Here is a 20971-nt window from a genome sequence, read left to right as displayed (position 1 = left end):
GAGGATAAAGGAGATGCTGCAGGCCCAGGGACTATCGAGTCAGGAAATGGCTTCCAGCACCCACCAGTCACAACAACCCCACAATCAGTCATCTCCATTGCTGCCTCCGGAACCTGAGTGTGTTCGTGTCGGTTCGCTGAGATTCGCCGCAGCGTCACCACCTCTCAGCTCACCAGTTTCCACGCCCTCATCACAGTCTCGCCATACTCCTGTCACAGTTCAGCGCGAGGAAGCGCCGCACACCATAGACTTGGACGACGACGAGCGCCAGTCTATATTCTGCGCTCTCTTGGAGGAGGAGCTCCGGTGGAAGCCGTGGCTCATTCCGGAGCACGAGCACTCTTTCCGGGGAACTCGACTGGCTCTCGGGGGACCTCGGAGTTACCAAGGACTTCCACCCATCGCTCCGCCGTCTTCCACTCCTAAGAAAAAGCGGCGTGCGCGCCACCGACGCTCCGTATCACAAACGCAAGTGAGTGATTACATTTTGGCTCATGTTTTCTCTCAGGAAGTTGTTGAAATTGACACTACTTTTCCGGTTAATGAGCCCGGCTATACAGAGACTGTTTGCCCTGGAAAAGCTAGCCATCAGGCTCAGCTAAGCTGCTGTGGTACTGCTATCCAGGCCGGTTTGGAGCCGGAGACGGAGGTACAGCTGGTGCAGCCAATTTCAGTGTCAGCCGGAGGGCCCGGGGAGCCCGTCCGGCCTCATGTTTCGTCTGCTGGAGGTTCAGGAGAACCCAGCCAGCTTCATGTTTCGTCTGCTGGAGGTTCAGGAGAATCCAGCCAGCCTCATGTTTCGTCTGCTGGAGGTTCAGGAGAACCCAGCCAGCTTCATGCTTCGTCTGCTGAAGGTTCAGGAGAACCACACCAGCCTCATGCCTCGTCAGCTGGAGGGCCCGGGGAGCCCATCCAGCCTCATGCCTCGTCAGCTGGAGGGCCCGGGGAGCCCATCCAGCCTCATGCCTCGTCAGCTGGAGGGCCCGGGGAGCCCATCCAGCCTCATGCCTCGTCAGCTGGAGGGCCCGGGGAGCCCATCCAGCCTCATGCCTCGTCTGCTGGGGGGCCCGAGGAGCCCGTCCAGCCACCTTCTGCTTCACCACCTGTGGCTGCCTCACTGTCACCTGGTTCTGCCTCTGCTACGCCAGGACCAGCTCCGGTCTGTGCTTCGCCCGGTCCAGCTCCAGCCTGTGCTTCGTCAGCCGCAGCTCCAGCCTGTGCTTCGTCAGCCGCAGCTCCAGCCTGTGCTTCGTCAGCCGCAGCCTCAGCCTGTGCTTCGTCAGCCGCAGCCTCAGCCTGTGCTTCGTCAGCCGCAGCCTCAGCCTGTGCTTCGTCAGCCGCAGCCTCAGCCTGTGCTTCGTCAGCCTCAGCCTGTGCTTCGTCAGCCTCAGCCTGTGCTTCGTCAGCCGCAGCCTGTGCTTCGTCAGCCGCAGCCTGTGCTTCGTCAGCCGCAGCCTGTGCTTCGTCAGCCGCAGCCTGTGCTTCGTCAGCCGCAGCCTGTGCTTCGTCAGCCGCAGCCTCAGCCTGTGCTTCGTCAGCCGCAGCCTCAGCCTGTGCTTCGTCAGCCGCAGCCTCAGAGCCTTCATCCTCGCCCGGTCCGGCCTCTGCATCAGCTGCTCCTGCTCCACCTGCTCCGGCTTCAGCCTCAGAGTCTTCGTCCTCGTCCGGTCCGGCCTCTGCATCAGCTGCTCCTGCTCCACCTGCTCCGGCTTCAGCCTCAGAGTCTTCGTCCTCGTCTGGTCCGGCCTCGTCAGAGTCTTCAGCTCCGGCCTGTGCCTCTGCTACGCCAGCTCCGGCCTGTGCCTCTGCTACGCCTGGTCCGGCCTGTGCCTCTGCTACGCCTGGTCCGGCCTGTGCCTCTGCTACGCCTGGTCCGGCCTGTGCCTCTGCTACGCCTGGTCCGGCCTGTGCCCTCCAAGCCTCGGCCGGTACGCCTGACACTTGGGCGCCCCCGTCGCCTTCCGCACGGCCGACACTTGGGCGCCCCCGTCGCCTTCCGCACGGCCGGCCCCCTGAACCGTTTCCGTGTCGCCGCCGTTGCCGTCCGCACGGACGGCCCCCTGATCGCATGAACTATGACTTTCTGGACCGTCACCCTCCGGGTCGGCCCCCTGAGGAGTCATGAACTGTTCCCTGCGCTCCTGTGATTTTGATGGACTTTTTGTTTTTTTTGGCCTTGTTTCTGGCCCTCCGACCTGGACCCCCGCCGCCCGCCCTTGGTGGGTTGTTTTTGGTTTTGTTTTTCGAGGTTTTGGGGCGTCTGGAATCCGCCCTTAAGGGGGGGGCTCTGTCACAGGCTGGGTCTCCGACCCAGCACTTTGAGCTTTCTTTGTATTGTTCTCATTTTTTGAGATGTTGTTAGTTTTGTGTTATTTCCTATTTGCCTTTAGTTTAGGCAGTTATTGTTCCTGGGTTTTCTATGTTTTGGGGTTTTCTATTTATTTCATCACGTATTAGGTCTGTTAAGTTGTGTTGTCATTTCCTGTTTTATTCTGACAATGTCATGTGTTCTTTGTTCATTGTATTTAGCTTTCCTCTCCTGGTCCTGTCATTAGGTTTATGTCTGTCAGCTGTTTTCCCCCATGTGTCGCCACTTCCCCTGATCACCTCATGTCTGTATTTAAGCCTTTTGTTTTCTTCATGCCATTGTCAGTTCGTCTGTTTATTCTCACCAGAATCATGGTCATAGCCTGTTTATTTTCCACCTCGGTCATAGTTATAGTTTTTGGTCTTAGTACCTTTAGTGTTTTGTTTCTTAGTGTTTTGCCTGTTTGCTTTGGTCTCTTGGTTTATTTCCTGCCGTCATCGCAATAAAGGTTCACTTTTCTGTTAATCATTACTATCCCTCGTCATCATCTGCTTTTGGGTCCTGCTTCAGCACACATCGGCGCACCCCGCCGTGACACCTGCTGAGACAACCCAAAACTCATAAACTGACAGCTGGTAGTCCAGCAGTGTGAGCCTATTGGATTCCATGACAAAGACATAGCCACCGGCTCTCTCTTGGCTAGCCCCTGCTGGGCTAGGCAGCTTTATATTTTGTCCAGAGAACATCTGGCAACCTACACATGCAGAAGGTTCGGTCTCAATCTTGCATGTCCCCTGGGCGTGGATGCTGCCAGGCCTGTTGCCCCGCACCCCTCCGCCCTCCACCATGCTCCATCTCCCAGTCCAGCCACAACCTGCTACAGCTGGACCTTGTCTCAGTCCCCCGTGGCCTGCTTCTAATCAAAAACAGCCACATTTGGCAGACAGCACCCGCAGTTAGGATATTATGAGACACCAGCAGACCTTTTGAACACTGAACGCTCATTTATTTGGGGTGAGTCCCAGATATCAGTGGAGAATTTTAAATAGGGATGGCTTTCCACAGACTTCTGTTATTATCAACAAATGTTTATCGCACCAGTTTTGTCCTTATAGTACCTGTTGCTTGCTGAAGGATTGCACTAAATCCCCAAAAATATCTGTTACCTGAACTCACAAAAAGGACATAAAATACTAGTCTTTTATTTTTATATTTGTGCACATTTGCATGAAAGGAAAAGATAAAAAAAGGGACAGCTTTGGATTTCACTTGCTTATTGCATTGATTACAAGATTACATGTAGAATTGTATATTTTATTGTTTATCATATATCTTCCATTGTACTTTAGGTTGTTCTTTGCAGACCTGTGCAGCTGTAAAATTATGGCCTAGAGCCAGCCAATAAATACTGTTTTCTTTTTTTGCATGGAGTTTAACAAATACTTGAGTTATCATTCAAGGTTCAAATGTGGGTTATCTACCTGCAGCAAGCACTTCTAGTTTAAATGGGTACTTTGGCAATAAGAGCAATAAAATCACCAGAAAACAACCCAAAGGTTACTTCTATCACCTTCAAATGAGCCATGCTTGTATCATCTTGCAGAACTCTTACTTAGAGGATCGACTGTTCATGCTTTAGAGGTTAATTGATTTTCAATTGCTTAATTTAAAATGGGAGCAGTTTTTCTGATCACAAAGCAGGAAGACAAGGCCAGCAGTTCTCCTGGGACTGAGAAGCACATTCCTCATATAACCCTCCAAACAGCGAATTATTAAAATACAGAAAGAGACAAAACCCTCTCCTCAGAAGTTAACAACAACCATCACTGTTGTGCTGAGGGGCGTCTCAGTGAGTGCTGAGTGTATCTTATGTTACTCAACAACAGAGGCGGGGAGAGACGGTGCACTGGAGGACTGCACAGAGAATTAGAGCTTTAAATAATTTCCCTTCTGTTTTCTTATCTTATAAATGTTTTCCTAGAAGCTACTGCATCTCATTTTTACAATAGAGAGTACATACATACACAAATTATAACACATGCAAAAACACTGAGTCAGGCAGAGTCTTATGGCCAGGCGATGGTGGCGGGCCATGTGGTGTTTGTGGGCGGCCATTCCCTATGGCAGCATGTGAATTGCATAATGCAACCTGTGAGCCACCCTGTCTGTTTTCATTTACGGACCAGTCATTAAGAGCTGTGTGTTAGGCCATAAAGTGCGAACTGGACCTTATTGCACTTCCACATGATGCAGTGCTCACAGCCTTGGGAGCAATGTAGCAAGAAAGACTGTAAAGATGAATAACAGCACAAATCTCGGGCATGTCAGTCATAGTTTACTTGATAATAGTTAAATCAATAAGTGTCATGCAAGTTCTAATTGAAAGAAGCCAGAATGTTCTGATGCAAGGGGAAAAGACAGTTTTTTTCCACTTCAGACAACCTGTTAAAATACTGTGTTGTGTCATACGTGGCCCTGCATCAGGGTTCAGGTCATTGCAAAACCCTAGTTAAGTCCACCTGTCTTCACACATCCTTCCCCACTTTTTCCAAGGCGAGCACTTCAGCAGCTTGATAACATTCCCAACACAGACCGAGATTAAGTTCTTTTCAGTTTGAACTTGATGATTCTCTTGTCTGCTTCACTTCAATGCCACTCTCAACATCAAAGGATTTGGCAGGGTTCTGAACAAAGTCAATCAGTCCTTGTTTTTTTTTTTTATTTATTTATTTATAAAAGGCAGCTGCCCTACATCCAGCATGATAGCTGCGTAAAGGACCAATGTGTAATGATGCATATGTGGAGAAATAATTGTCTAATTTCACTGGCATGTGTCACCCAGCACTGAAATTAGAGGGATCAAAGATTACCGTGTTTGTTTTCTGTGCCGTATCCTCCTCCGCCGGTTCGTTTCAAGACTGCTCATGAGTTTTGGTGCAGACCTGTTTTAGAAAACCTTACTTCAGTATGAACAAAAACAGACTATTTGTGGGGTTTGACTTTAGGCTCCCACAATGAACCTACTCCCAAATATAAGACCAGGGGCCCAGCCTTTCTTTGGAAAGACTTCCAAAGAAAGGCTTTGTGAATGAATGCATATATTTTGAATTTTTTTTTAGATGTATTGCCATATGTTTTGCAGCTGTTCCTATTAATAAAGACCTGCACTGCCATTTATACTACACCAAGGTAGTAGAGTAATACATAAATAATTAAATCAGAGGAAAGTTGCTTTTCCACCATTTGCTATAGACATTTCTGTTTTTATTATAGTGGATTCAAGTTTTTAAGAAATCTGTGAATTAACAAAAACTTTATTATTTTATAAATAAACAATCTGGGCAATGGGCTACCAGAAGCTTTTCTGTCTTTTTACACATTTATCATATAGAGAAACTGAGACATACTGTTGAAATTGCACTTTTTTCTTAAATTTAATCATTTCAGGGATTAAATGTTTAGTTAAATGTATTTACACTGACAGAAAGGGTCATTTCACTGGTCCAGCCCACTAAGAACCAAAGTGGGTTGTATGTGACCCACAATCTTAAAAGGAGTTGACATCACTATTCAAAAGTATGTAAACAATTTTAACTATGCAGTAAATGTACTATCCAGAAAGTATAGGCACCTCAGGGACACATTAAATACAAACTAGTGTATGACCTTGATAAATCAAACTATAGTCTATGCTTTCCTCCCAAGCAAATGAGTAAAACAACATATAAGTATGTTTATGCTGAGTGATGAAGTCCCGAGCTGCCTATGACTATGACTCTTTTTCATTTCAGTGCAAAGATGAAGTACATTGCAATACAGCCAAAAAATTCACAAATGGAGATGGTTTTCTTTGTCCACAGTTGATTTTTCAATCAGTAGTTGGACTTTTACAAAACAGTCCACTGTTTGGTTTCTATCATCTGCTGACAACTGACCTTTGCTAAGTTAACCATGAACTTTTCTTGACCGAGCGGTCATCATAAGTATACTTGGCAACAGCAGCCGCATAAGAGGAGAGATTGTCAGACATCAGAAGCCAAGGCGTCGCCTACAAGGAAATCTGCAGCAGACCAGCAAAACAGCCAACAGCATATTGCCAGGAACGCAAACACCAGATGAACAAAGCCAAGACATCAGCTCACAATATTCCTCTGCCATGAAGGAGTGCTGGAGGCTGACAGCTGATGTGAGAAATGAATGGAGTCGCTGAGTAACTGCAGCACCAGCAGGGAGTGTGTCGCAAACATGATTATTCCCACACAAAGTCATCCTCAAGCTGCATTATTGTTGGCAGATGGGGGCTGCTTATGAGATGCTACATGAACAGTATGCATGAGTGTTCTGCAGCAGCATTAAAAAAATGTCCTTTAAACCTACCACCTTACCGCAACGTGTGTGTTAGAGATGTAGTACAGCAGGTGGAGTACGGTAAGCACCACCAGGTTTTATATTGGAGACTTCATTTGACTTGGTTAGAATTGGTGGTTCGTCCTTCGTTGCCTGATATAGAACATGTTTCATACATTAGATTTTTTTCACTTTTAATGAAACATGCTATATATATTTTTGTCATTTTCTCCTCAGACACACAAATACACATCAAACAGAATTATGTCTGAGACTGACTTTTGCCATTCACATAACACAAGTGCCTCATGCTTGCCTTCGCAGGCATGCGTTTGTGTGCAGTATACGTGCACTTTCCCTTTGCTTGCAGTGCGTCAGCTGTGCCAGACTCTAATTCGCAGAACTGATGGCTACGAGCATGCTGCTGAGCAGGTAGCAGGCAGCGGGGGGCACTGGGTGGCTCGAGGGATGTTGAGAACACAGGAAGATGGGCTCAGTGTTTTTGGACAATGTGACTCACTGAAATATCAAACAGCCATTGTAATGTGTCATGCTCTGTGAGTGTGGTGCTTACATCACACTCAACAGGTGGAACTGAAAGTAGTGAAATATCACATGGTGAGCAAGAATGAGTACACGGAATGAGCAAAGAGTCGGGGAGGGGGGTAATGAATCACACTCCTTAAGGTCTTAAATAGACCCAGAAGCATTACTGTCAAAAGCAGCTCGTAATGAGAGTTGCTAGGATGCTGATGTTGCCATTACATCAGTGAGATCTTGAAATCTGTGGAGGGGATGTGATTTGATTCCTAATGCAATGGGGAAAATCACATGTTATCTGTGTTAGTTGTGTTGACCTAATCGCAATCTATGTGTACGAGTCTATGATGAATCTATTTGTCTATGAGGTAAGCAATCCATACCTATCAGCTGTGTAATATTTACAAATTACACTCTTTTAATCTGTTTTGAAACTATGTTGAAGGCTGTATAGGTCAGAGGGTTGTGGTGGCTAGAATTATGTTGAAAACTGCTCATTACTTAATGCACTTCTGTAAAGTCACACAGTAGTTGCAACCATAAAATAGCATCTGCAAAGCGTTGAGAAGTGTAGTATTGTCACTGCGTTGTGTTTCACCACTGCATGCAGCACTGTTTCTGTTTTTCTGGATGCTCATCCAAGATTTATTGTCTTGTATAAAGTGGCAAGCAGAGCAACCTAGTTTTGACATGTATTCTTTTAGATGGGAAACTCAGCTTAGGATAAGAGTTCATTCCCTGCTGACTTCTTAACCCTCACTGAGGCGCCAAAAAAAGAAGGGAAAGTTGCTTCACCCCGGCGCTCACCAGCTGCAACATGAAAGGAAATAACTTTATCCCATCAACTTTGAAGTGAAAGTTGTCATCTCTGCTCAGTCTTCAGCGCTCCCGCTTCACCTCTGCCAGCTCCTTTCCTCGCTGAGGTGGGGTGGAAAGAGTGGGGAGAAGGGATGTTGGGGTTGGAGGGCAGCCAGCTAGAAGATAAAGTTTCCATGGTGATTGTGCGTCCCTTCTCTCGGGGGACCTGTCATATTAGAAACTGCTTCCCTTAGCAGTGACTTCCACGGGCTGTTCCCCTCCCATTGTACACTGTGTGTGCATTAATGCCTGCTGACATTTAGCTGTTAGGCCCTGCAAACAGATTGGAGATGAAGGCTGTGATGGGCAGCGTGGTAATCCTGCACACCATGTTAAGAGAGCATCCGGCAGGAGCTGTCGCTGTCCCACTGTTTCAGAATTTGAGTGGAAACATCTTAGAGAAATAAAGGTTGATGAGGCAAGGGGAAAAAAGTTTCAGTGCGTGATATCAGGTGTGCTGAGCTGGATTTATAATATAAACTCAGTCGGTGTCTGGCTTTGAAGTTTTTCATATTCTTACTAGATACTTGACAGACACCTGCTCCCTTAAAGGGAGTGCCAAACCCTCCCTACTGTGAAAACCTAGTGAGGCTAATGACCTCATCTTCTACTTACACATGTTTGCCTCCAGGTTTATATAGAAAAGATGGCTTTAAATCATGTTGCACACGCTACAACATACCACCGCTGTGTGTTTGGTAATAGAAAGACTTCTCTCTTTTTTTCTTTTTTACAAATATTGTTCTTTGTCTTCGGGGTATTGTGAGAAGAGCTCTTATCCTGAAAAGATGCTGTGATTGCAGTTTAACTCGGAGTTTAGACAGGTTTCCACATTAAAATGGGAAGCTAGTGGGAGATTTACATCTACAGGGACTGGATTCAAATGTTAGAAAATGTTTGCAACATAATTTGGTAATTATATTTGGCCCAGTTTGACTTCAAATGACACAAATTAAGTTTATCTTTTTTTTTCTATCTAACAGAGAGAGTGTAGCCTCATTAAATTGGTGGAGCTTGGACTCAAAGATAGACCCCCTGCAGAGAGAAATGACTGAGGATTAACACTTGAAAAGAAGCACACCCTTTTATGCTTTATATTCTGTAATAGCATGAAGTTTCAATAACAAACCAGTGGCTTATTCACTGTAACTTTTGGTGCAAATACACCTTTAACTATCCCATTTTAACAGTCTGTCACTGGATATTTTATTTTGTAAGAAATGAAAACCCCTTTCAATATTATCAGTGTGTGAATAGGGAAAATGTGTTTTAATCTTAATGTTTGCCCTTACAGTTAGAGCACCTTGGGGAAAAAACGCTTACTTCAACGCTGAGACACTGTGGGTCAGAGAGAGAGAGAGAGAGAGAAAGAGCCGATGCAAGATCACGACAGCTGTTAAATTAAATCCGTCAGGGGGTGTCACATTATTGAGTCTGTGGTACATGTTTATTCCCAGTGGGGACATTTTCCTGTGTATTCCATAATAGGCTCTAATAGGTCATAATAGGTCGTTGAGAGGCGAAGCATTCCCTATCGGTGTGTTTGTTTAATAAAAAGAAACACAATAAAAAAAAGAAGCTTTGACATCTTTAAGCTTCGGCGCTTCTAAACAGGTCATAAAAACTCAATGAGAGACACTTGGAGCGCGGACCCGCTCCACTAGGATTCAGTGATGACGTAGGCTGAAGCTGAATAACCTGAGCGCTCCACTGATGAGCGGATGCGCCAGTGCGCACCTCCCCATAATAATCTGGCTGAGCAGCGTCGCTGTCTTTTCAGCACCACTCACTCACAATCCAACCAACCGGAGAGGCAAGACAGCAAAACTGAGTTCTCTGCAGCCCGATTTGTTTTTTCCCCCTTTCCATCTCTTTTTCTTTCTCTGTGATGATAACAACTCAATAGACTCCAACTCATTTCCCAGTAAAGGAGTTATCAAAACCTGTTTTTCTTGCACCATCTGCAGAAAGAATTTAGATTTGCTGGTATCTATTTTTTTAAGAGGACCGTGAGTTTGGTGGATGTCTGCTGTTACGATTTTTCACTGCGGATTCTGATCTAGTTTTTTGCCATGGTTACACTGTAGATGAAGTTTGATCTTTTTTCATCCTTTTTTCTTTCTTCTTGCTACACTTTGAAAGTCCAGAAAAAATGTCCGCGGCCATTTGAATGAATGAGTTGTGTTGTAGGAAGTTTGGGCTTTTTTTGTTTGTTATTATTTTACAGAAGACTTTCAAGCGTTAAGTGCGTAATTTAGGATCATTTTCCCCTTTTTTACAGTGGGATTTGTGTAGTCTATCTTGTCAGGATGCTGGCCTTAGTAGTTGGACTGTTGTATCTAGTCGCTGGACGCGCGGTGCGAAGCCAGGATGCTACAGGTAGCCGCTTTGTATGTAACGCTATTCCTCCGGGCGCAGAGCCCGGCTGCGGGTATGGTCCTACGGGGAACCGTGTCCAGAGCAGCAGCCCAGTGGAGGACGAGCTTCGGAATACGATCATCCAGCTTAGGGAGACCATCCTGCAGCAGAAGGAGACCATCGTGAGCCAGCAGGGAACCATCAAAGAGCTCAACTCTAAGCTTGCGCGCTGTGAGGCGGCAGCCGACGAGTCGTCGCAGGGCAAGTCCCGAGGTCAGGGCTCCAGGCGGAAGGAGTACGGCAAGAACACCATGGGAGACTTGCCCCGGGACCCCAGTGAAACTATAGATCAACTGGGCAAGACCATGCAGAGTCTTAAAGGTCGGCTCGAGAACTTGGAGGTAAGGTGGAAACATGCTGTGTAGCTACATAAGAAAAGCACTTTTGTCTTATTTCCCTCTCACCCCCCGTGAACATAAGATGCTCCATTGCATCGTTTCCATCCCCCCCCCCCCCCCCCCCTCCCCTATCATGTATTACTATAGAGCATTGCGCGTCTGATAATATTCCCCGCCGCAGGAGACCTCTCGGGGGAATCGGGAGATCAAAGGGTCACGTAATGGCCATGTCACATCAATACCCCTTTAATCATTAAAATATATCTCTGATGGCGAAACCCACTGCATAAGAGCCATCAATAAGAGATGAGTAACAAAAAAAAAATCTTGTCAAAGGTGTAATCATACATGTGGTGCAGGAATTTGCAAAGCAACCTTGAATAATTTATGAGTGCCGCGTGTATGTGTTCCACATACGCTTTTATTTGCGGTCGTGTGGCTAATTATTCGTGGCAGCTGATGATTTTCATTTCCCCAGATTTTACCTGCATCAGAGAATTACATTTTCAAATCAAATCAAATGCTTAATGGTTTGTCTTGTTTGCCTGGGAGTTCTGCTCTGGCTCTGGAGTTCTGCACCATCACCAGCCCTCTGCTCAGTCCCATTTAATTCTACAAGGCTCAAAGATCACATTTAGTGAGGTCAACTATAGTGAAGTGGGGGGGGGGGGGGGGGGGTTCGTTTTTTTTAATTATTATTTTTACATGCAGTAGACGCTAACATAAGCCCTGGCTTTGTCGCTTATGTCATGTCATTGCGCACTGTGTTTTTCACCAGCTCACAGCCCTGATGCCATAAGCAGTTATAATACTGTTTTTAAATTCAAGGCTATTTTTATATTCAGTATACTGCATTGCTGATCCATCTATCTCTCTACTCCCTTCCCTCCTCTCCCTCTTCACTTGATTGGAAGCTTCAATACCCCGATTGGATGAAGGATGCATTGCAGTCATAAGGATACATATTACATTGCATTTTAATCACATATCTTGATCTGGACCTGCTTAACATCCTGATTATTGCAAAACCAGTGTTGTTGATAGCAATATGGCTGTCTAGAGTAGGATGTGCATCTCATATCAAAGCCATCTACACACATCAACAGTTGCACCATGTGACTGTTTGCTTCTGATTTCAGTCTCAGATTACCAAATAACCTCTTCAACTGAGGCTCTGGGATGGTGTCATTGTGTCAGAAAAAAAAATTAATCCACAAGGTTTCTGAATTCCATGGCGAACCAGGCCGCAAAGGAAACTAAAAATGTCTGAGGACCATTTTGCAATCAAACCATGCACCCCCTATAAACATGAGGCTGTAGAGCTGTTTCCTTAAGTCCAAAAACAACCTGGAGACAAACATTGTGCAATCTACCGAATACCCAAAATACCCAAAACATCCACAGATATATGGCAGGTCACCAATCAGTGTCTTCATGTTGATATTGATGTATCAAAAACAATAGTGCTAAAAGAATATCAGATATCAATATATAGATAACTATAAGACAAATCTGGGTATTTATATAAATGTCTATCTATCTATCTATCTATCTATCTATCTATCTATCTATCTATCTATCTATCTATCTATCTATCTATCTATCTATCTATCTATCTATCTATCTATCTATCTATCTATCTATCTATCTATCTATCTATCTATCTATCTATCTATCTATCTATCTATCTATCTATCTATCTCCCAGCAGCAGAGTTTGCGTCTCCCCATCACAAATGTGTCAACCGCTGGTGTCTCGGCCCTGACTCCCTTGCCACCAGAGCTCAGGGAGCTGCTGCGGCAACGTTTGGGGGCGCTGGAGACCCAGCTCCTCCGGAAGGTGGCTGAGCTGGAGGAGGAGAAGAGCCAGCTCTACAATGAAACAGCAGCCCACCGCCAACGCACCGAGAGTGCGCTCAATTCCCTCCTGGAGAGGATCACAGAGCTCGAAAAAAGTAAGTGATACAATGGGTGCTGGGAAATTTCATGGCAAAATTTAATGCCAAACTTTTTTTCCCTTTCCCCTTTTTTGTTGTCTGCTGGATTTAGAACTCATTAGTCAATCCCTGTGCACTTTTCTGATGATGGAAGTAAAAGTGATCCTTTTCTCAGAGCCATTCTCAGAGAAGTTCCTGGTCTTGAAAATAAGGCTTGGAAAGCAACGTTGAATGCTTAATGAGTTTAAGAAATGTTCAAGAGATGTCCACACTCCCGGGTATCACTTTGATGGTACATGTTAAAATACCACAAAATATGTCTGCTGGAAGGAAAGCTGTTTTAGAAGATGATCCCGCCACTCACCTATTTCCTGTTGTCCCCATGCACCCCGCTAAGGTTTAGCTGATAGAGTCAGGGGTCTGATACAAGCTATAGATTTGGGTAGCTAAAGCTAATTGCTCAGATGGGCAGTGGACCGAATAACACAACCGCATGTATGATATTGCAAGTCAGTACAATAGACCTTCAACAAATGCTACATTGTGAGACTTATTTAGTTCAATTTATATCAAATGTGTGCCAGAGAGATGTCGATTCAATTCCACAGCGATTTTCAAGGCTGTGGTGTGGTGTTGTTGTGTCAGTTGGATTTGTGAAGATTTTTACACTGGTGATAGCTTGGTATCATCTGCCCTGTGCATTAAAGTAAAATATGCAGTATTGACTTAAAGCTCAGTGCACATTTTTAGATTTTACATTTCACATTCTAATTCTGCAGGTTAAATTGATTTGACCGGTTCAGCAGTCAAACCAATTTAATTCTAAAATGGTCTGCATTGTAAAGCCTTATTTTAGTGCTAAAGTTGCGCAATATAACCAGAGGAGTTGTGGTTTTTAGCGGTGTATAAGGCCAGAGTATTGTGCTCAGCACAGATAAAACTCTAATTCCACCACTTTGAAAACTGAAATGTGTTACTTTCCTGCAAATCAACCACTAAATCATATTATGTGTGATTTTCACAACTATCCTTTCCTTTATGTAGCTGACCAACAGCTAAATAATTAACTCCAAGCTTTGAGTTTGAGCAGAAATGAATTAAGCGAATTGGAGCACTAACATAATAACATTGGAGGATGAAAATTTGTGCATTTACAATTTTAAAAGTTGAAATTTCATACAAATTTTAATGGAAACAAATTGAAAATATTGTAAAACCTGTATTGATGTAACTTATGACAGAACAAAGATTTTTTTAAAGGATATTTTTAAACTGACAAAATTGAAATTGGATTTTTTTTTCTAAAAAAGAAAATGCTAATCTTTCCATGTGATGCCAACACAGTGTTTACAAATTTGGCACAGAAGCACGTTTAATGCCACCTCACATCTTCTTTAAAGCTTTTCAGCAGCTGCCAACAGCTGATAATAATACTTGGAGAAAAGGGAGCTTCTAATTTTGATCAGTCAACCCACAAAACACAGGAAAGTGTGTTTTTGCCGTGCTGTGCCTTATAAGGGTCTCAAAGTGCAGAGGAAGTTCTAGAGTCTCTGAATCTTTTAATAATTATGTCTACTGTAGATGATGAAATCCTTAAGTTATTCACAGTTTTATACGGTGAAACTTTTTTGTTAAATTCTTGAACTATCTGCCGGCGATGTGTTCCTCAGATTGGGAAACACCTGGTAAACAAGCCTGGAGCAAGTTATGACTCCAAGGTTAGCAGTGTGTCAGCCAGTTCCCCTGTCTGTCTGCTGGTTCATGGTCAATTCAGCATTTTGGTCCAGACTCGGGCATCTCAGTAATCAATAGAACAAGATGCTAGACATTTGCGGTCCCCAGGTGATAGTTCCTGATTTCTCCTGGCTTCTCTTTTTGCGTCAACATTATTTTTTTAACTTTGTGTTTCACTAGAAGAAGATGCCACTTTCAGCTGCTCCTTTATTCACAAACGGTCACTCCACATGTTTTATTTGGCAGAGTCTTGTGTGTTTTCCCAGGGATCTTTTGCTTGTTAGGCACTCTCAATCCACTAAATTCATGTTTTACTCAAATCTGAAAATGTCCCGACCACTACAAGAGAGCTGGCCATTAGATTTATTCTCTCTTTCTCTCTCTGTCTCTCTTTGGAAACTTCTTGACCAAATGAAGCCCGTGTGCCATTGTTACCTGAATATGAAAAAAGAAAACTTGAACTTTGAAGGCCATAGGGATGTGGTCACAGGGTGAAACATGGGATGCACAGTAGAGAGGTTGTCAATCTATCATGGTGACAACACAGAGAGGCAACCATTCACTCTCACATTCACAACTATGGCCAATTTAGAATTGTTATTAACCCCATCCATGTCTTTGGATCATGGGAGGAAGCCGGAGTACTCAGAGAGAAGTCACACAAGCAAGGGGGGGAACATAGTGTTGTACTGCACCCCTCTGCTGTTATATAGGTTTTCTTTGCAGTCATTGTCACTGTGAAATTTGGTACAGATATGATTTAATAGGACTCATAAAGGTTTTTCTTTTTTTAGTTTTTCACCTACAAATCTATCAAACTCAGTGCTCATGCTACTCAGCAAATGTAGCATGCTAACATCAGGCTGTTCCAGCTCATAAAGATAACAATGCTAGTGTTTAATTGTTAACTTGCACTGTTACTCGTCATGGTTAATCACTTGAATGCCAACATTTTAGACTAAAAAAAAGAAAAGTTGGTGACCAACTGCTGGTGTAGTCTCATCAGATGATTTTAATCTCTTGGAAAGCCCAAATATCTTCTGTGAGTCGTTTTTAGTTGGTTGGTTGGTTTTAATCATTTGTGATTGGTAATTTTAAAATAATTGGTTGAAGTTATTGGATGCTCAAGCCATAAATGTTAGAAGACAAAAACAGTGTTTGTACAACACTGTCATCAGTGCCACTGTGCTGTGACTGAATGAAGTCAAACAAGGCCAGCCTGTTGGCATGTTGGATGCTGACATGCATGTCCAAGCCGTTGCTACAGCTTTGCATGCCTATGAGAGCACCATCTCTGATCTGATTATCCTTGGTGGAAATCTAACTGGATAGAGGTGCAACCTCCGACCTGTGCTTGTGCTATTCTTGTGGTAGCCCCCCACCCTGCAGCTGTTTCAGCAGGACAATGCCTGCCCCCACTTTGCCAGAATAGCACAGATCTTTCTAAATCAAGAACATATCCAGACAGTTTCTTGGCTATCATTTAGTTTTCATATGGTTCACTGAACATGTCTGGGACCTGCTGGCCCAACGTGCTCATTAGCCACACAGAGCGACCACTGCACAGCTGCAGGCTGCACACATCCAGCAATGGAGAGCAATTCCTCAACAACAGATCCGGACACGTGTTCGTTCCACGAACAGATGGGAGACAGTTTGCATCACCTCCAAAGGAGGCTGTACCTCATATTAAATATCTTGTATGTATCTTGTAGTGACTGTCTATGAAACCTCTTCCCTGTTTTAGGCTAGAATTATGGTCCCAAATTTGTGTCTATCTAAGATGTTTCAGGCTTTTCAGGGTGAAGGATCATGAAAACACAGAGGCAGCAGCATGCACTGGCAGTATGCCTAGGTCAAATATTGACTGGTTAAAAAGTTGGCTTGAACAGGAAAGGGAAAAGTGAAGAGCAAGAAACATAAAAAACAGAAATGCAGTGGGACTGAGTGGAAAGTTGTAATTGTTTTTCAAAATCAGTCCACTTCACTGCAAATACATTTTTCATTTCTTATGACTTCATCAGTCTTCTCCACAGCAAAGGTTAAGATAAAAGAATAACAGCACAAAGGTTCTACAATTGTTCTACATATTTTTGAAATTGCTCTTAATTGGCAAAAAGCAAAATGTGGAAAATGGATCTTTAAAGCTCTGCATTTCATCTTTGGACTACCAAGACAGTAGCAGTGATCTGTGTGACAGTGACTCACACTTTCTTATCTTCTTTTTTCTGTCGTCATCCTCAGAACTATCAAGTCGTGACACACTAAAAATAACTTTGAATATATTACATTAAGTGTTCCTCATCTATCAACAGATAATAATGCCTTCAAGTCACCTGAGGATTTCAAGGTGTCCCTTCCTCTCCGTACAAACTACCTGTATGGACGCATCAAGAAGAGCCTCCCAGAGATGTACGCCTTCACTGTCTGCATGTGGCTCAAGTCCAGCGCTAGTCCGGGAATAGGAACTCCATTTTCATATGGCGTTCCAGGCCAGGCCAATGAGATAGTCCTCATTGAATGGGGAAACAATCCCATTGAGCTACTAGTCAATGACAAGGTAAGTCTATTGTGATGAACTTAAATTTCACCATTTGCTCATGCTGCAGAGTAAATCCTTCACACTGACCTGATTTTCTGAAGACAGATGCTCTAAATCCTTTAGTATTTTCCTGGCAACACAGCTGGCTCTAATGATGGGCGTAAATGTGGATCAGCAAAGACACTAATTAAATGCAAAGAATGAATAAGAATGAGCCGGCTTTGGGATCCAAAACAAGCACATAGCTTCTGTACGTACATGTGTGCACAATAACGATACAGCCGAGAAGCAGTTCGCTGACCATTAGCTCTGAATATTTAATTTTGCTCCTTATAAACATTTAATACCATCGACCCACATTTCGCTCACACCCGCGAATAACAGTAATTCATTAGAGGAGTTGTGCTGCCACATGTGCTCATCTGCTTCATTGTCCTCTTTGCTTTCTTTGGAGGTTATATTGTAGTTAAACAGTGTAATCGCAATTAACCCAAAATATAAGAAAATGTTAAAAAACAAATAAACTTTTATCAATATTTAATGCAATTTTGTCATAAAGCAAAAGACCTGTAATTGTTTTATTGATGAAAGACACAATTTTGAGGCTAAATGTTGCTTTCTTTGTGATGGGTTCAAGCTTCACATCACATGGAAACTTGGGAGCAAAGCTTCATGGGAAATAAGTTCTTAGTGTAAAGCTAAGAACACACATTATCCAATGTAGTACTTAACACTTCTTTGTCTTATGATATCACAGCTCATTGTTGTAATTGGGGAATTTTATGATAATATTTTCCTGCGTTGGAAACAATCATAGTCCCACTATCTTGTTGACTTGTGGTGTTACTGGCACAGACAGGTCTACCCACAGTTTTTCCTTCACTATGCATTATACATGTGTTCAAGTCAGGCAGATAATAGAAAGATGGTGGGAGAAAATGATGAGAGTATGACTGAGAAAAAGAGGGAAAGAGGGTGGAAATTAAACAAGCTCTCGAGGTGATGGAGCAGTGTAAGAAGGAGTTGGTAAAGAGAGGGGAAAAATGAGAAGGTGCCAGAAAAAAAAGAAAAAAAAGGAAGTTAGGAAGTGAGACAGAAAGCATGAGAGCAGAAGAGAGCGAGGAGAGGCTGGTGAATATGATAACCGTATGTGCAGCAGCACATCCATGTGCTAAACTTGTTCGCAGTGATAACAGGGCCCTCTGGGGCACATTGTTTATGCTGTTCATTTGGCAGCATACTGAGAAGAAAGCAGAAAGCTGCCTCGACAGTATTAAAAAGTGCAGCGTTGTCTGTATTATGTATTTGTACTTGGTTATGGGGGGAGAGAGCGTCTTTGTTGTTATAAAGCAGCATCTTCATCATCGTATATTTTGTCTCAGAAAAAGGGGAAAAAAGTTGATTTTTTTTGTCATGTTTTTTCTCCCCTCCAATGTTCAAAAGATGCCGGTGGCATCTCAATTTTTCATTCAAATGGGACTACCAGGAGTTTAATCAGTAATGGATTCAGCTGGCCTTGTACAATAGTAACACTGTTTTGTTGGCAAGTGTACAAATGTGTGATGGGTCCAGATTTTTCCAAATATCATTAAAAATTCATGCAGTTGGTGCGTTTTTGTTGGGTTGTCTGCGAAGACAAACATCACTGTAATCACTGCTGTAGAATACGGACACTTTAAAGACTTCGCTCTTTCTTGCGTCACCTTCTAAAAACATTTCACACTTACCTGCAGAACCTCATCAACACCCTGCTGGAGATGAGGAACAGAAAGTCCTCTGAACATTAAGTAAAACACATCACGGGCCATTTTGACATCTCATAGAGGGAAAAGCATAGATGTAGATACCAACAATGGTTTTCATTTTAGGTGTCCCCTTCCAGGCTCCAGTTTCCTTGTTTTGTCTTATAGAGAAATGGAACAAAAGAGAAACATGCATGCTTTTCCTGCTATAGCGAGTCAAAATATTATTATTTTTTTGTTAAAAAGCCAAGAGGAGAATATGCATTTCAACTATGTAATAACTGCAAAATTGTATGTTTTACGGTGTGAGTGTGTCATTTGTAGTATTAAAAAATGAGTCAGTCATTCTCAAGAGTATGCCCTGTGGATATAGTGCTTTAATTCGAAACTCTGTGTCTACAAAGAATCACAGCTGGCATAAATCCATTGCTGCAGAATAATTGACGAATGTTGTTTTTTTTGTTTGTTTGTTTTTTTCAATTTTACAACCTGAATCTTTAAACAGTCCATGTGGCCCAGAATGCTCCAAATCAGACAGACTTTATAACAACCTTCCCAGTGTTCCCTGTGTAACGCCTGGTGTCCTTAACAGGGTCAATTGCTTCTGTAATTGCAAGTGAGTCGAATTTTATTTTGAGTGACTGCCCATCTTTTCGGGTTTATTTGCATCTGGAGCTACATCTGCAACTAGGTATTAGGATAAAGCAGCCCTGTAGGGTTATATAAAAAAAAGCTAATGAGTTACAGTACACACTGATAATCCTATGTGCCGCACTGTATCCTCAGAGGACTATGATGTCATTGGCTGGTAAAATAACCGGTTGTTTTTCTTTGATCTGTGAACAAAGCATAAGAGGACACTGTTTTGCTGTTAGCTATCTGACTGCTTTGAAGGATGCTCTATCCCTTGATGTCACCTGGGTAATCTAAATTTTATATGTCATACGGCTCATGTGGGGATTTCTTTGCAGAGGGTTGTCTCTTTGAAGCCCCAGCCCTTCTAATTGGTGTCCTTGTTTCTAGCATGCCACAATTACACTTGTACCTCTCTCGACTTCTCTTGCACCCTTATACTGTATCTGCCTATCGTTGCTCCTCGTTCTTCAGCCTTCCTCACTGTGCTCACGCCATTCACACCTCGCACTTCATTCTCAATCAGGTGGCCCAACTCCCTCTGTCAGTGAGTGACGGGCGCTGGCACCACATTTGCATCACCTGGACAACTAGAGATGGTTTCTGGGAGGCTTACCAGGATGGCGAGCGTTTAGGCACTGGGGACAACCTGGCCCCCTGGCACCCAATTAAACCTGGAGGGGTGATCATCCTGGGCCAGGAGCAGGTGAGAGCAATAGAGAAGCTTTGATGGTAAAGAACAGGTGTATGTGCATGTATATGTGTGTCTGTGTGTGCATGTGTATTTTTCCTTGTGTCAATAACATCCCTGGGGGGTATTCTCCCCCAAGCTCAGCGCCAGAGGCTCTGAGCAGGGAGCAGGGAAGAGGAGGAAGAGAGGCTCTTCTCACGCTATTGTGGCCCTTTCAGTATTACCTCACTCATCCACTGCTAAAAGGCAACATTTTACCCCTGGGAGCTGTGTTAGCAAGTTATTACGCTGGTTAACTCCATGACAGCACTATGTGTATAAATAGAAATATACAGTGATGTAAAATCTCCTCAGAGAACTATTAACTCATAGTGCATTACTTTGGAGCTTAAGGAGGTGGTGATTTTTTTCCTCACTCATACATTTAAGGTGAGATTGCTGCAGATTGCACAGTATTGCAGATTGCACAGCATTTGGATATTTTAAAGTGGCAGTACACTAAAAAGAATTTGCAGTGGGGTCTAGGTTTTTTTTTTTTGCTTTTGTTTTGCATTTTGATTAAAATCAAACAGAATTTATTAATTTTAATTAAAGTCTGTTTACATTTCCTTTAGAAACTCAGCTCTGTTCTCTTTCTCTATGAAGGACATTGTGGGAGGCCGTTTTGATGCCACCCAGGCTTTTGTGGGCGAGCTGAGCCAGTTCAACATGTGGGACAGAGTACTGCGGCCCGTGGACATCATGGGCCTGGCCAACTGTTCAGCTTACATGCCCGGAAACGTGGTTCCTTGGATTGATGCTAATGTGGAAGTGTTTGGAGGTGCGACCAAGGCTGCTCTGGAAATCTGTGAAGACCGTGCTTTTGATTCCTAAAAGGATCCGAT

General features: G+C 43.6%; 1 protein-coding gene across 1 annotated transcript; it reads left to right on the top strand.

Annotated features, from left to right (window-relative positions):
* The first annotated feature begins 10362 nt into the window (after positions 1 to 10362).
* Positions 10363 to 20960, top strand: nptx2a (neuronal pentraxin 2a). The gene is made up of 5 exons (XM_085405192.1): positions 10363 to 10812; positions 12517 to 12763; positions 16795 to 17039; positions 19923 to 20102; positions 20733 to 20960. Exons 1-5 carry the CDS (start codon positions 10363 to 10365, stop codon positions 20958 to 20960), a joined length of 1350 nt encoding a protein of 449 aa, XP_085261318.1.
* Positions 20961 to 20971: the final 11 nt, after the last annotated feature.

The sequence above is a fragment of the Rhamphochromis longiceps genome, linkage group LG4, assembly GCF_057381845.1.
Source record: "Rhamphochromis longiceps isolate RC_006_pf linkage group LG4, R_longiceps_female_GT1.1, whole genome shotgun sequence".
In the NCBI taxonomy this organism is placed as follows: Eukaryota; Metazoa; Chordata; class Actinopteri; order Cichliformes; family Cichlidae; genus Rhamphochromis; species Rhamphochromis longiceps.
Note: the sequence above shows the minus strand (reverse complement) of the source record. Positions and strands in the feature narration are given on the sequence as shown.